This window comes from Trichosurus vulpecula, chromosome 4, assembly GCF_011100635.1.
Source record: "Trichosurus vulpecula isolate mTriVul1 chromosome 4, mTriVul1.pri, whole genome shotgun sequence".
NCBI classification, from domain to species: Eukaryota; Metazoa; Chordata; class Mammalia; order Diprotodontia; family Phalangeridae; genus Trichosurus; species Trichosurus vulpecula.
Window position 1 is genome coordinate 170,293,344 of NC_050576.1, and position 15,054 is coordinate 170,308,397.

The window sequence follows — 15,054 nt, forward strand, 5'->3', positions numbered from 1 at the left end:
ATACCTACATCTGATACCTCAAAAGGGAATGTGAACTGGTCTCAAGCCCAAAAAGCATTGCTGGAAGAGCTAAAGGAAGATTTTAAAAACCAAATTAGGGAGGTAAAAGAAAAAATGGAAAAAAAAAACTGATGAAATCAAGTCCTTAAAAAATAAGATTGGTGAAATGGCTATGGAGATTTAGAATCTAAATAGAGAAAATGACACCCTGAGAGGTAAAATCAACCAATTGGAAAAGGAGACTCAAAAGCAAAATGAAGGCAGCAACTCATTAAAAATTAGAATTGAGCAAGTGGAAGCTAATAACTCTATGAAGCATCAGGAAGTAGTCAAACAAAATGTAAAGCATGAAAAAATAGAAAAAAATGTGAAATATCTGATTGGAAAAACAAGTGACCTGGAAAATAGATGCAGGAGAGACAATCTAAGAATTATTGGTCTACCGGAAATCCATGATGAAAAAAAGAGTCTTCGAAGAAATTATCAAAGATAAGGTCCAGAGGTTCTAGAACCAGAGGGTAAGATAGTCATTGAAAAAATCCACCCATCACCCCCTGAAAGAGATCCCAAATTGAAAACACCAAGAAATATTATAGACAAATTTCAGAATTACAAAGTCAAGGAGAAAATACTGCAAGCAGCCAAAAAGAAATAATTCAAATATCATGGAACTACAGTGAGGATCACACAGGATCTCTCAGCTTCTACATTAAATGACAGGAGAAATTGGAATTTGGTATTCCGAAGGGCAAAGGAGCTAGGACTACAACCAAGGATCAACCACCCAGCAAAATTGAGCATAATTTTCCAGGCAAGGAGATGGACATTCAATAAAATAAGGGAATTCCAGACCTTCCTGATGAAAAGGCTAGAAGTCAATGGAAAATTTGATCTTCAAATACAAAACTCAAGAGAGACATAAAAAGGTAAACGGGGGAAAGCTAGAATTTCATGTCTGATTCTGAGATGCTTCACAGATTGTGGTGTTTTGATAACTCAAGCTTTTATAAAGTATCCTGGCTCGAACACTGTACTAGCTGCTTGACCACACCCAAATCACTTCCAACCTCTTTGAGCCTCAGTTTCTTTTCTCTAAAATAGAGATAACAATATTGGCAATGTTCAATTCAGTAAACTTATATTAAGCACCTACTGTGTAAGCACTTTGCTAAGTGCTGAGAATACAAATAAGAGAAAGATAGTACCTGCCCTCAAGGAGCGGACAATCTAATGGGGGAAGACAACATCCAAAAAGAGGCTGGGAAGGAGAGGGGTTCAAACTCAGCCAGGCTGCAGAAGAAAGTGAAGAATGAGCTGAAAAGCCCTCTGTAGAAGAGTGAAGTGCCCCACTCTCGTAAGCTTGACAAGGATTATTGAACAAGTAATTACTCTTGTGATTAACTTTGACATCTGGTAAAATAGGAAGAATGCTGAGGTTTGAACCAGAAAACCTGAGTTCCAGTTTCAGCTCAGATGTGTTCTAGCTATTTGACTGCCTCGTTCTCCTCTGTAAAATGAGGGTGTAATGTTTACGCTACATGCTGCTTGGGGTTTTTGTAGTGAAAGTAGTCCATAATCATAAATTAGCATATAAATGTGTTATAATAATTATCATGAGGACATAATTGAAAAAGAATTAATTATAAGTGGTGTTGGACCATACGACACTGAATCTTTACAGAATTTTTTGTCAAAAAGTTTTGGGAGGAGGGTCCTATTTAATATGATGAAAATGACACTGTGAATATTATCATACATAAGTAATGTCCTTTCAGATTTCTTGAAAAATCATAGGAGTTGTTTGATAGTTTGTTATCATTTTTTTTGAATAGCCTTTACTAATTCAATGGGATTTTTTTTCAATTCTTTAGATCATTGATAGATATTCAGGAATTGTCCAGTATTTCATGGGACCAAGGAAGCTCCTGTAAGGAAATCCCCTGCAAAACACCCAGAACAAGCCATGGACCAACCAGTGTCAGCACTCCACTCAGCCCAGGTAGCCACAAGACAGATTTCTCTCAGAACTAGTTCACCCACAAAAAGACAAGAGTTAACCACACCTGGCCATTGAGCTCAGTTAGTATTTTGTCTCTGACATTTGAATATTCGTTTGGGCCAAAGAGTACAGAGGCAAGATTATAGTAAAGAAAATAAATGTAAAGTAAATAAAAGCAGATCATTAAGCTCCCAGTGCAAGTTTTAGAAATGCCATGGGAGAGGCCTGCCTAGCTCGATGAGAAAATGTCAGATTTTTCATAGTTTGCAAAAGGTGATGTCATTGCATTTAGGATTAGATGCTTTTTAAAATTTCTTAAATAGTGTGTTTCTAGCATGGCGTACATCAGATGATTTTCCTTTAGTCTGGTGGCCCTGGTCCTTTGTTCTGTTTTAAAATGTGATATTTGGGCTCAGACTAGACACTTAATGGATCTGATTACTGAACACAATGGAAACTATCTGGTATACTTAATTCTAAAAACAAAAAGAACCCTAGCCAGGGTTCTAGATCCCATTATAACCTCCTGTGAGAAGATCTGTTAACTCTGCTGACTCCTTTTCAGTAGCAGGGGCAGCTTCATCAGTCATCACTCCATATAACGACTATTCTGGAGGAAGCTCATCCCAAGCCCAGGAGACCTCTTGCTGGGACAGCCAGAAATCCATTAGGACAATGTCAAATACATTCACGACAGCCAGCAGTAAAAAGGGCAGGAGAACTGATTGCTTCTCCTGCCCCTCTAAAATGCCTTCTTTTGGATTGACAGACCATGTAAGTAGGAGGATTGTGTATTTATTGTATGTTCTTAAGCCAAAGTCAAACCTGGCTCCGTGCTTCTTTTCCTGTTAGGGATCAGAAGTCTTACCTGTAGCAAAATTAACATTAATAAAGCAAATGTCTCCCAGTCATTCTTCCTCAGGGAAATGAATGAATGAATGAAGTATTTATTAAATACTCTGCAAAGCACTGTCCTAAGTTCTGGGAAGAATAACAGAAAAGTAGGACAGGCCTTACTGATATTTTCGTGAGATAATACATATATGCAGAGTTTTAGCTGCAAGTGAGATAGAAAGGTTTGTCAATACATTTATTAGGTGCCTGCTATGTGCCAGGCTCTGTGCTAAGCTCTGGGGGATATAAAAAAAGGCAAAAGACAGTCTTAGAACTCAAGGAACTTAGAGTCTAATGGGGGAGAAAACATGCAAACAAATATACACAAAGCAAACTATATACAGGATAAATAGGAAATAATTAACAGGGGGAAGGCACTAGAATTAAGAGAGATTGATGGGGCAGCTAGGTGGTGCAGTGAGTAGAGCACCGGCCCTGGAGTCAGGAGGACCTGAGTTCAAATTCGGCCTCAGACACTTGACACATGTACTAGCTGTGTGACTTTGGGCAAGTCACTTAACCCCGATTGCCCTGCCAAAAAGCAAAAAAAAAAAAAAAGAGAGAGAGAGAGAGATTGAGAAGGGTTTCCTGTCGAAAGTGGAATTTTAGTTGGGACTTAAAGGAAGCCAGGGAAACCGTTAGGCATAAATGAGGAGGTAGCACCTAGGCATGAATATTGGCTAGAGAAAACGCCCAAAGCCAGTAGACAGATTTTCTTGTTCATGAAATAGCCAAAGGGTCAATGTCACTGGATAGGAATGTATTTCTGGGAGTGAAGTAGATTGGGAATAAGAACACTGGAAAGGTAAGGAGGGGGCTAGGTTATGAATATCATTTTGTTTTTTATTCTGGAGGCAGGAGAGAGCCCTTGGAGTTTATTGGGGGGCAAGGGGAGGGTGCTCATGACATATTCAGACATGTGTTTTAAGAAAATCGCTTTAATGGCTGGAGCATGGGTTGGAGTAGGGAAGCACTTGAAGCACGCAGACCCACTAAGCTATTGCAGTAATCCGGGTGTGAGGTGATGAGAGCCTTCACTAGACTGGTGGCAGTGTCCAAGGAGAGAAGGGAGTGCATACTCAAGACTTTACAAAGGTGAAATCAACTGGCCTTGAATAGGGGTGGGTGGGTGGGGGGGTGAGAGATAGTGAAGAATCCCAGGACTACTTCTAGGTTGTGAGCCTGAGGGGCTGAGAGAATGGTATTATCCTCTACAGTTATAGGGAAGGATGGGGGAATGCTAATGAGTTTGATTTTAGACTTGTTAAATTTAAGATGTCTGCCAGATATCTTTTGGACTGGAGATGTGGGATTGGAGGTCAGCAGAGAGTTTGGGGCAGGATAGATTTGAGAATCCTCAGTGTAGAGATTGTAATTAAATTCATGGGAGCTAATGAAATCACCAAGTGAAGTAATATAAAGGGAGAAGGAAGAGGGCCCAGAACCAAATGCCAAGGGAAACCTGTGGTTTGAGGGTGCCATCTGGAAAAGAGTCCAGCCAAGAAGAGAGAGAGAAGGAGTGGTCAGATATGTAGGAGGAAAATCAGGAGAGAGTGATGTCCTAAAAGTCTACAGCAGAGAAATCAAGGAGTAGAGGGTGATTAACAGTATCAAAGGCTGCAGAGAGGTCATGGAGGATGAGGACTGAGAAAAAGCCATTGGATTTGGCAGCTAAAAGATGATTAGTAACTTTGGAGAGAGCAGTTTCTGTTGGAAGCCAGATTGCAAGGGGTTAAGAAGAAAGTGAGAAAAGAGTAGAGACACCTGTTGTGGACAGCCTCAGCTACAAAGAAGAGATGTAATGGCTGGATGGGATGCAGGAGTTAAGTGAGAGTTTTTTGAGGAATGGGACAGGATGGGCCTGTTTTAGACAGTGTCAAATGAGCCAGTAGACAGGGAGAGATTGTTATAGGGGCCAGTCTGTTGAAAGAGACATAATGGAATGGGGTCCTTTGTACAGGTAGAAGGGTTAGGCCACCTCACAGCCACAGATGGTGATGGGCTACAGTTATATAGACTTCCTTTCTGTCGTTTACTGTTAATTCATGTGTTCTAGTTGGGTCTCCCCCAGTAAATCCTGAGTTCTTTGAGGGCACAGTTCACATCTTATTCTTCCATATCTCCCAATTACATTGTAGACCATATATTTTATGCTTAATATTGGTAGTGTAATCATTCTTTCGTCATATTGCTTCACTGGGTACTTATTTCTGTATTGTTCCAGAAATCGGCACTGATTCCTCATTTTATTAACCAAATTAGGTAGGGTTATTTTGGGGGTCCATAGGAAAGAATTGAAAAGGGGAATTGATCCAGTTCTTCCATCTGCCCACATTTACAGTCATTCTTTCGCTAAATGAGTGATTTTGTGGTTAATTAACCATCATCACACACAAGAAGGAAAGAAATAAACTGCAGACATCAAACTTATGTATCCTAGTGAGGTTCGTTAAAGGATATTCTTTGCAGTCAGAAGTTCAGGGAGGGCTGGAGATGTTACAGGAGTGTTTTGGTTCCTCTAGTACTTGGGTGTCCTGCACTAGCTGTCTGGGCAGCTCAGAAGCCCTTGGTAAGTCTTGCAAGAATTGTCAGCTCTCAGATCACTTTTGGGATTGCAGCACCGACGCTAATGACGAGGTCAGGGTTGGGAGAGCTGGGTCAGATGTGAAAGAATTCACTTAGAACTTGTCTGTAGCCATTGGGAGCTTTATTGATGCAAAAGCAGCAGGCCTGAGATTTAGCAAGGAGCTAAACAAAGGCCCTGATACAGGAAAAGAACCAGACTTATATAAACAGAACGCTATATAGCCCGTTGCGTGGTGATGTAATTTTTAGGGTTTCTAATGGGGGTTGGAGATATAGGGATGAGGAAGATGGATGACACAAGATAAGGGAGAAGGGAAATTTTATGACCCAGGATGGGGAGAGACAAGGAATTTTATAGTCCAGGATAAGGGGGAAGTTTTATGGTAACTCAAGATAAGGGGAAGAGACTCCACTTCCTTCATGAAGTCAACTCTTAATATTAATTTTAACTCTTAGGGCATTGTTTGTATCCACATCAATAAGGTGGGAGAACTACGGATGGGACAACTGAATCACCTCAGAGAGAGTGCTAGCACCAAAGACAAGCTCACCAGCTTTCCCTTTTTATATAAAAAATGATCCCCTTCTCAGATGCTTATAGTCATGCTTCAGGTTTCTTGTTCCTTTCCTCATAATTGTAGGGTGGTGACTGGCTAGATGACATGGCAAGCATGGAATGAGCGTACTCATCTTTCTTTTCTCTCAGCATTTGGAAATCTGTTATCCTTGGGAACTGGGATGCTATCAAAAGCTGTTCCATTTAGCCTGAGATCAATGCTGTGTATAATTTGGAACCATTAAGAGATCTTCCCAGCAGCTTAGAGAGGAATTTAAGGGAAAATAATGACTGGCACCTGGTTCCCCCGGGGACCATTCAGAGTATGTAAAGTTTTTGTCTTCTAAATAACTTTTTCCCTCCTCAAAGGAACTGCCTCTGAAGCTGCTCCTTGGTGAAGAACTATAGAGCTTTTGCTCAAAAGAGTTTGCAACTTTTCTCTAGAGAGTCTGTATATGAGTATTGGCCTAGATTGGGAGAGGGAGGAGCTTCACAAAGATTCTATTGTTAGGGAAACTGGGATCTCAACTTGGCAGTTTCTCTGTATGTAGGTATGTATGCATATATTCATTCTTTAGCAAGAAATAGCAGTCTGTTTACATTTAAAGAGGAAGGATAGCACTTACCAAGTTAAAAATGCTAGATGGCAAAGCTATCCTTATATACATGATAAGAGTTGTGGGAACTCACAACTATGGGAGCCAGACATGATTGGATATAGTGCAGCAGTATTGACTGTGTTGTCACCAATGCACCGCTGGTCCTTTGGCATTGGGAAGACTACTCCTTGAGACGGAGAACAGACTGGTCTGCTTTCAGGTTGTCCTATTCAGCTTGTGGTAATTTGAGTCAAATCTCAGAAGCATCCTATATGGGTTTATTTAGCTCAATAAGCATGAATCCGATGTTGTGTTTCTTTGATCACTTACAGGGTAGTTTGCCCACATTCAGTGAACCTGGTTCTTCTATCACCAAGGCCAAAGCAGAATCTAGGAAACTACTCCTTGCCACTCAGCAAAGCAGACCACAGAAAGGTATTATGCTTAAACTTGAAATGCTTAGCACAGTGCCTGGCACATGCTAGTTAACTGACAAATGCAAGACAAAGTATTAAGGAACATGAAGGGAGTTCTTGTATTGCCTGTCCTTTAAAACAGTATTCTGCTTTAAAAAATTGGAGTATTTGGTAAAGCTGCATAGAAGTTTCCTGGGAAGGATGAGGCTTTTGTGACCGGTGGGGATTTTTTATTATTTTTGTGAATCAGTTTTAATTGGAGCTGCACCATAGGACCTGTTAAGTGTTTACTAGTCCTTGCTGATCCCCTGGTCAGCTTATACTAGTCTGCTTCTCTAGCAACCCTGACTGTTGAGGTTTAGGGGTGCCGAGACCCCAAAATAGCAACACTTAGGTCCTGCCTGAATGGATTCGACCCAAGCCTTCTTTCAGCCAAAGAAAAACAAGGTTTATTAATAATCTGCCATATTGGCCAGATTCTTAAGGAATCTGAGCATTGGTGATGCTGACCTGAGCACTTTGTTGGAGACAAGATGGATCTCATATACAGAAAGACTGTAGGAAGGATCTAGGGTTGGCCAAGTAGTCTGGGGTGACTGGAGGAGGGGTCTAGGGAGGATCTTGAAGGGAGTGGCCAGTAGGCTGGGGTGACTAGAGGTCCAGAGGCCAGGAACCAAGATAGGATCTAGGGTGGGAAGTGGAGATAACAGACAATGAAGAGCTAGGCTAGGTTAAGGGTAGTAAGAGAGTGTAGTGATAAGTGATAATGAAAGGCCAGTTGAGGGGATTATAGCCTCAGGAGAATCAAGAGGCAAGATTCAAAGAGAGTTGAAGGGGTAATGACCTCAGATCCAACCTTAATTTCAAAGCAGGTGTTCCTTTCTCTTCCCCTGGAACCTCTGAGAGTGAATTTCCAGGAGGGAGAGGCACCTAGAACTGGGGAACATGAGGAACATGGTTAGTGAGGGAATGACAACAATAAATCTCATTTCTGTAGAGGTGGTTTATGTAGTGAAAAGAGAGCTAACATCAGAGCCAGAAAGACCTGGATTAAGGCCCTGCCCCTGGTGCATACTGGCTGCCTAACCCTGAGCAGAATTGCTCAGCCCAGAGATCCTGAAATCTTTTTGCAGAGGTCTCACACCCAGGTCTGTTGGACTGGAGGTCAGTAAATCAAGAGGCAAGACTAGAAGATAAAAAAGGTTAATTACTGTCCATTGAAGGGCAGTTGCCAGGTGGATAGCAGAGCAGACACACAGAGGATTTTAGCAGCTTTAGGACAGACAGCAAAAGGAAGCTTTCAGATAAAACTACTCAACCACTTTCCTTATGTGGGAGGCTGAGTAAAAAGGACAGGATGTCAGATAACTGGGGGTAATGAGAGGGAAAACTCTTAACTTTGGAGTTGCCCAAGATAGGTCTGTTGAGGTAAGAGTGTTTGCCACTAGTCAGTCTCATCAGACCCTCTTGCCAGGCTGAGGCCTGAGATAGTGGAGGCTTCCCTTTAAGATGGAATCAGTTTGCCTTACACAGCCCTACAGGCCACTTTTCTTTGACCTCTAAGCCCACTGTTTCTGGGAAGATGTTTTCCCCAAGTTCCCAGCACCCAGGTTTTGTCCATTTCCTCCACAGCATTTAACCTTTCAACGTCCAGTGACTCTAAGTTGCAGAGAAGGTGCTAATCTGCATCAGTAGGCGTTTCCAATATAATAGGCCCAGTCCCTCCCACTACTTCCCCCAACCTCAACACACAGTCCTTCCTCATGACAATCCTGTAAGTTAAGTCATGTATATGTGGTGTATTATTATCCCCATTTTATTGATGAAGACAGTGAGGATCTGGGAGGTTAAATTACTTTCCTTTGATCACACAGACAATAAAATATAAGTGTGTAAGACTGGATTTGAACCCAGGTTTCTTGACTTTCATTTAGCCCTCTTTCTACTATACCTGGCAATTCAAAAATGTCTGCTCTGGAGTATAATGACCACTTCCAAGTGGCCTCAGCTGAACTTTCTTGAGAAAGAGACTCTTTTGCTATAGTTTGTTACTTCATTGTTGGGCCACTCATTGTGAAGGAGAACATAGAGCTATATAGGTCTGCCAAGCCTAGGTCAGTCTTTGAAGGACTAGTGCCAACAGGAATGTCATTTCAGCTTGACTCTTCATTCTCTATTTAGACCAACAGATTAAATTAATCATTCTTTCCTCTTCCCCTTTCTTTTTAATCTTTAAGAGAGAGCAGATTCTCCTTCACCAGAGTGTATTGATGAACTACCTCCACCTTCCCAGGAATTTCTTGATGAAATAGGTAAGGGAAATGCAATCCAGAGTATAGTATGGGCCTGTTAGCCAAAGATCCCCTCTTCAGCAGGGGAATGCTCACCTGCTGCCTTCACACCCATTCAGCTCAGCTATACAGCCTCTCCTGCAGATATTACCATTGTTGAGCACTGAAGTGACAGTTCCAGATGTAGTGAGATTTGTAGTTCCAATTATAGCATCCTTGCAGACTCCCTCTAGACCATTTCTTATTTGAAAAGATGGCTGCTGATAGAAGGGTATGATGAGTTAGACAGGTATAGTTGGTAAGACTGGTTATATAGATAGTGAAATTTCTTCCTTGGCCTTAGATCATAGCTTATACTCGTAGATAGATCCTCTTGCTCTTTGGGGACTTTACCTCATGGTAGCTGAGCATTTTTTCATGAACTAGGTCTAGTCATGCATGCCACATGGTGACTCCTTGCAGGGTTAGCCTGTGGCTATCTGTACTCCATTCACTTCTTATAGTGCATCTGTAATCCCAGTCACTACTCAGATGCTCTACTTCATTCACTTCACCAGTATAATAACTAATTGTTCCAAGTTTCTGAATGAGAAATCACATACCAGGTTGAGTTAGTGGTCTAGAAATCAGTCCTTTGGGAATTGAAAATCCATTCCTCTGGGAACCCAGAGGTGAAAAGATGAGGAATGTGTCAGGGTAAGAGAAGGCCATATTTGTCCTGGCCTTCATACATGGATGATGCTGTATGGAATGTATTGGTTAGAAAATCCCTCCTCAGTACCTGGCCTCCTAGAAAGTAGTGCAACAGCCATAGAGAGGCAGGCTCCCTTGAATCTTTTTGCTTTTATGTTATGACAGAGCACTTGAAGCAGCAAAATATTTCTTCCTCAGTGTTTGATGAGGACGGGTCAAGTTACTGTGGTCTGACGTTAAATGGTAAGTGGACTGTCCTGAAGACCTTTCTACAATGGAGCTATACTGTGATCCTGTCTTAAGAGTCTATGCTATAGAGCCATCTCACAAGTGAAGTCAGGGTGGGCCTAAATCAAAGTGTGATCATGAAATTTATTTTTGAGATTCCCAGCCTCTTCTTTGTTCTCTTTTTGTCTCACTCCCATCTTTCAGACACGTTAGTTCTGCCCTATCAAAATATACTCTCAGGAAAGAGGTCAATCTCAGTCATTTTTACCTTGGTGGGAACTTAAGTCAAGGTGTTCCCTGTCTGCCAAGGGCATTTGTATTTTCAGTCTTTCCTCTTTTCTGCTTGATTGTGGTTGAACTTATAGAAGAGATTTTGAGGGAGATGGTCAGAGAAACCTCCCCCAAAATCACACTGTGGAGAAGGTGGCCAGTTCTGTCTACTTAGAAATCTGGCCTTTGGCTGAGAGCCCTTTACAGCATGGTCTTCTTAGTACTTTAGTCTTAGACAAATAGCATATGATAAGTTCTGTAGAAAAGTCTGAGAAAGGGAAGTTCTCGTGGGTAGACTTGCCCTGCACAAATGTGATCTGATCAGACCTTGTTGCATCTGCACTAACTGTGCCCTAGAAGGTTACTGGGACTTGAATTATGTTCTCAAAAAATTGATGAACAGTATGAGACCTTTGTGTCCTTGGAATTGAGACTAAAATTGAAGTGCCTTCCTAGTCCCCGTTGTCTTTGGTTGTCTTAGGGCAGGACAGCTTCAAGTATAGGTCATTAAAATGTAAAGCTGCTTTTGCCCCATGTGCTGCTGCTACCAATACTTAAAGGGGTTCTACAGCATGCTCTCCATTTTCTTGGATGAGTTCAGTTTGCAGCCTGGAACATTCAAGAAGGAGATGCCAAAGCCCCAGCTGTATAAGCATCACTCATACTCAATTAAGTGAGTGAGTGACAAGTGCTTTACTTATCTGCAAGACCCTCTGAGATCTATAGAAGCATGCTTCCAAAGTGTTTTGATATTGCCTACATCTTTAAAAAAATATAAAAGGAAAATGAAGGAAGAATGAAAAGGAAAATGAGCTCAAAGAAGACAGTTTGATTTTCTAGGAACTGAATGGAAGAATAAAAAATACCTTCCTGGTTCAGAAGGATTAAAAAGCAATATATTAAATGCAATAGATTGTACTAACTCAATCTTTTCAGCCTGTATTCCAGTAGTTTTATTAAATCTTTTGCTATTCTGCTTAAGTAAATCTTATTAATTAGCTCTAGATCAAAGGCATTTAGAAGAAAAGCTAATTCCAAATAAAGGAGAAGATGGCAGTATACTTTGGACCAAAGAAACCCTGTACCTAACAGAAGAAACAGACAGGTTAGTGAAGAAGCTGGACTTTCCAGAGGACTTGTGTCTATGTCACTACATACACACCACCTATTCTGTCCCTATAGTACAGTGGCTTGATGGGCTTCTTTCAATGCATTTTAGAGAGACAGAATACTGTACAAAGCAAACCTAGAAAGCTAATGTGGTCTTAGTCTGCATTAAGAGAGGTATGTCTAGAAGCAGGGCCAGAGAAATGATAGTCCCTACACACTGCCTTGTCCAGAGCACATCTGGACTATTCTGTTAAGTCCTGGACACCACATTTTGTGAAGAATATCAGTAAGCTAGAGAGTGTCCACAGGAAGTCATCAAGGATTTCTTAATTCATTCAACAATCACTTATTAAGGACTGGACCTTGTCCAAGGCACTGGAAATACAAAGATTAAAAAATGATCCCTTTCCTCAGAGAGCTTACATTCAGTTAGGGGAAAATGATACATACACAGAAAAGTAAATGCAAAATAATTTGGGGCTTAGGGAAAGGAAAGTACTAGCAAATGGGAAAATCAAGATAGGTTTTATAAGAGGTGGCATTTGAGTTCTGCCTTGAAGGAAGCTAAGGCTTCTAAAGAGATGAAAGTGAGGAGGGAGTGCATTCCAGGCGTGAAAGACAGCCTGGGCAAAGGCAAGTCATTTACAGGGAAACCACAAATGAGCTAGTAGGGCTAGAACAATTTGGTGAAGAGGGTTAAGAGTATGAGAGTTGAATGTTCCACTATTCACTCCAAGTTCTCTAACAAGGCGGGCATTTAGGTACTAGTTCTGGACCCACAGTGATGCTTTATTCATGGAATTGTCTTTGGGAAAAGAGTGGAAACCTTCTTAGTGGGTTTTAAGGATGAAAGCAAAAAGCACTTTCAGTATACTTGAGTATATTTGGCAAGCGCCAGGAGAATGGTTTAGGGTTATTCTCACATGTAAAAAATCAAGTCCCCCTACATGTGCTTATGGTTTTTTTCTCACTTGGGATTATACATGTGAAATGCTAACTCACATTCCACAGGGGAGAGGGAATAAACTTTTGTACACAAAGATACTAACAAGGGAGAAAGACCTTCCTTATTAATATAGTTACGTATAAATGTGTGTGTTTTCTGGAGCAAGCAATAGTAAATTCATTTACATTCCAGTAAACTACCAAGCAAGACATTAGGGAAATCATTACAACAATTAAAGTTTTGCTGGCCCTGCCACACCATGGGAACTGATTGAGATTTCCAAGAGAAGGTGCAGAGAAGGAAGGGAAGAAAGCCTAGGATAGGACCTTAGCATATACGCATATGTTGGGGACTGTAACTCCACGAGAATCTACTAAAGTAAACTGAAGAGGAATACCAGTGAAGTAAGAGAACCAAGAGTGAGCAGTGTCACAAAAATCCAGGGAGAAGACAGTATGAAGAAGGATTCTGGGGTCAGCAGTGTCAAATACTCTAGGGAGGTCATAAATAATGAGGACTTGTTTCCAGCTCAATCTAATGGAAATAAGCAGTCCACATTTGAATAATGGGATTATTTCAGGGGATTCATTAATTAGGAACTAGCTATAATCTCTCAGTGATGCCAGCCAACTCTTAAGTCTTGTAAATTTGGAAATGTTGCTGATCTGTATTAGTGAAAAGAGTTTCCACATAGAAAATCACACCAGTGAAATCAAATCTAGAACCGAAAAAGAAAAATAAAGATCTTGGTGACTTCAGAGAGTGCAGCTTGGGCCGAATGATGTCAGATGGCTCGGGGCTGAGTGTGGGAGGTAAGAAGATGGAGGCAAGAAGTGAAGACATTTTTCTGGGGACTTGGCTATAAAAGCAGAAGAGACTGAGCTGGCCTAAAGTTAATAGAGAGAAACTAGTTGAGGAACTAGGGTTGTTTAGCCTGGAATATGATTAATGGGAACATCAATTTCTGTCCTCAAGTATTTGAAAAACTGTCATATGGAAGGATTAATTTTGTTTTGTAAAATCCAGAGTACAGAATTAGGAACAGTAGATGGAAGTTGCAAAGAAGTAAATTTTCACTTGATTTAGGGGGAAAGTCCCTAACAATTAGAACTTTTGGGGGAAGGAGGAGGGCAGGGAAGTAGTAAGTGTATTATCCTTCACTGGAGGTCTGTATGCAAAGTCTGAATTACCATTTACTGAGTATATTATAAAAGAGATCCTTTTGTATTACAAGGAAAATTAGGAACCCCTGAGAAACCCCTAGCTACTGACAAGCACCCCCAGAAAGAATGGACTCAGATATCTTTGGCATTTAGCAAACCCCCTGGGACTTCATGACTCCACCAAGGAATGTCAATAGATAGGACCATCCCACTGAAGGATAACCTGGCAGACCCTTTCTAGCAGATATCCCTGGGGCTCCGTGACTCCACCAAGGAATGTAAATGAGATTATCGCACTAGTATGATAACCTGACTGAATCTTTTGATCAGCCAGGACCTTTGTTCCTGTTCCCCCCGCCACTCTGTATCCCTATATCATATATAAGCCAAGCCATCACCCCAACACATTGCCATTGATTTGTGGTGCCGTACCCCAATGGCCGCCGGCTAACAAATTCTCCACTTAAAACTTATTCTCTGTGGTGTGTCTCGCTTGCTTCTGGTACAACACTTTTTCAGGTATAGGTTAGAACTAATTGCCCCCGTGGTCTCTTTTGTGAGAAATAATTGATTTACCAAGAGTTCCACTTGGCCGTGAGTGAATTTTGAAAAAACATTTTTTATTTCACACCCTTTCTGACTGGTGGCCCAGCCTTTAACCCCTTGTGAAAAAGGGTCTCTTTGTAGACATGTCTTAAGACAGTTACAAAAGCTTTTTATAATCATCCTGAAGCTTTTCAGAGTTAACAGCCTATCTGAAAACACCTAAACCCCATCCCCCAGGTGGGTCTACTCTCCTTCCCCATTTCAATTCCTTCTTCCTCCTTTCATCCTCATACTTTAGTTTCCTCCCAGTTTGTCTGCATCAAGATAGCATGAGAAAGGAATATTCTCAATTGCTAAGAGAATTGACAGAAGTTGTGAGTGGAAGATTCCTGAACCCAGGATATCCATAATAAGAGTCCCATTATCTAAGACCCTCGGGGTCAGTGGACTCCATTCTTGGTGAGCCACACCTGGTCTGGCCACACACCAGAAAAAGGCCTTTTCAGCACCAAAGAAGAAGAGCCTATTCTTGGAGATGCTGATTATCAAGCGGCCAACACCCCCTACTCTACAGTTTTATCTCTTATGTTAGCCACCTGTATGACTGCAAATCAGGTTTCATATAATTTCGGTGGAAACAAAATTTCATCATCTCTTACACTTTAAACTCTGAGATTCTGTGATTTAGTCTTCTTAGCTAAGGGAGAAACAAAAACAGCTAAGACATAGCCCCTTGAGGAGATTATAATTTCTTAAG

The 15,054-nt window shown here is 41.2% G+C and overlaps 1 protein-coding gene across 1 annotated transcript in view; it reads left to right on the forward strand.

The window, feature by feature from the left end:
- The window catches only part of TEX14 (testis expressed 14, intercellular bridge forming factor), a 140,732-nt gene that overhangs the window by 113,140 nt on the left and 12,538 nt on the right, over positions 1–15,054 (forward strand). The window contains exons 21-26 of the mRNA XM_036755595.1: positions 1,872–1,999; positions 2,565–2,773; positions 6,967–7,069; positions 9,288–9,362; positions 10,200–10,277; positions 11,532–11,637. Coding sequence (XP_036611490.1) covers positions 1,872–1,999; positions 2,565–2,773; positions 6,967–7,069; positions 9,288–9,362; positions 10,200–10,277; positions 11,532–11,637 — 699 coding nt within the window. The remainder of the gene's footprint in view (positions 1–1,871; positions 2,000–2,564; positions 2,774–6,966; positions 7,070–9,287; positions 9,363–10,199; positions 10,278–11,531; positions 11,638–15,054) is intronic.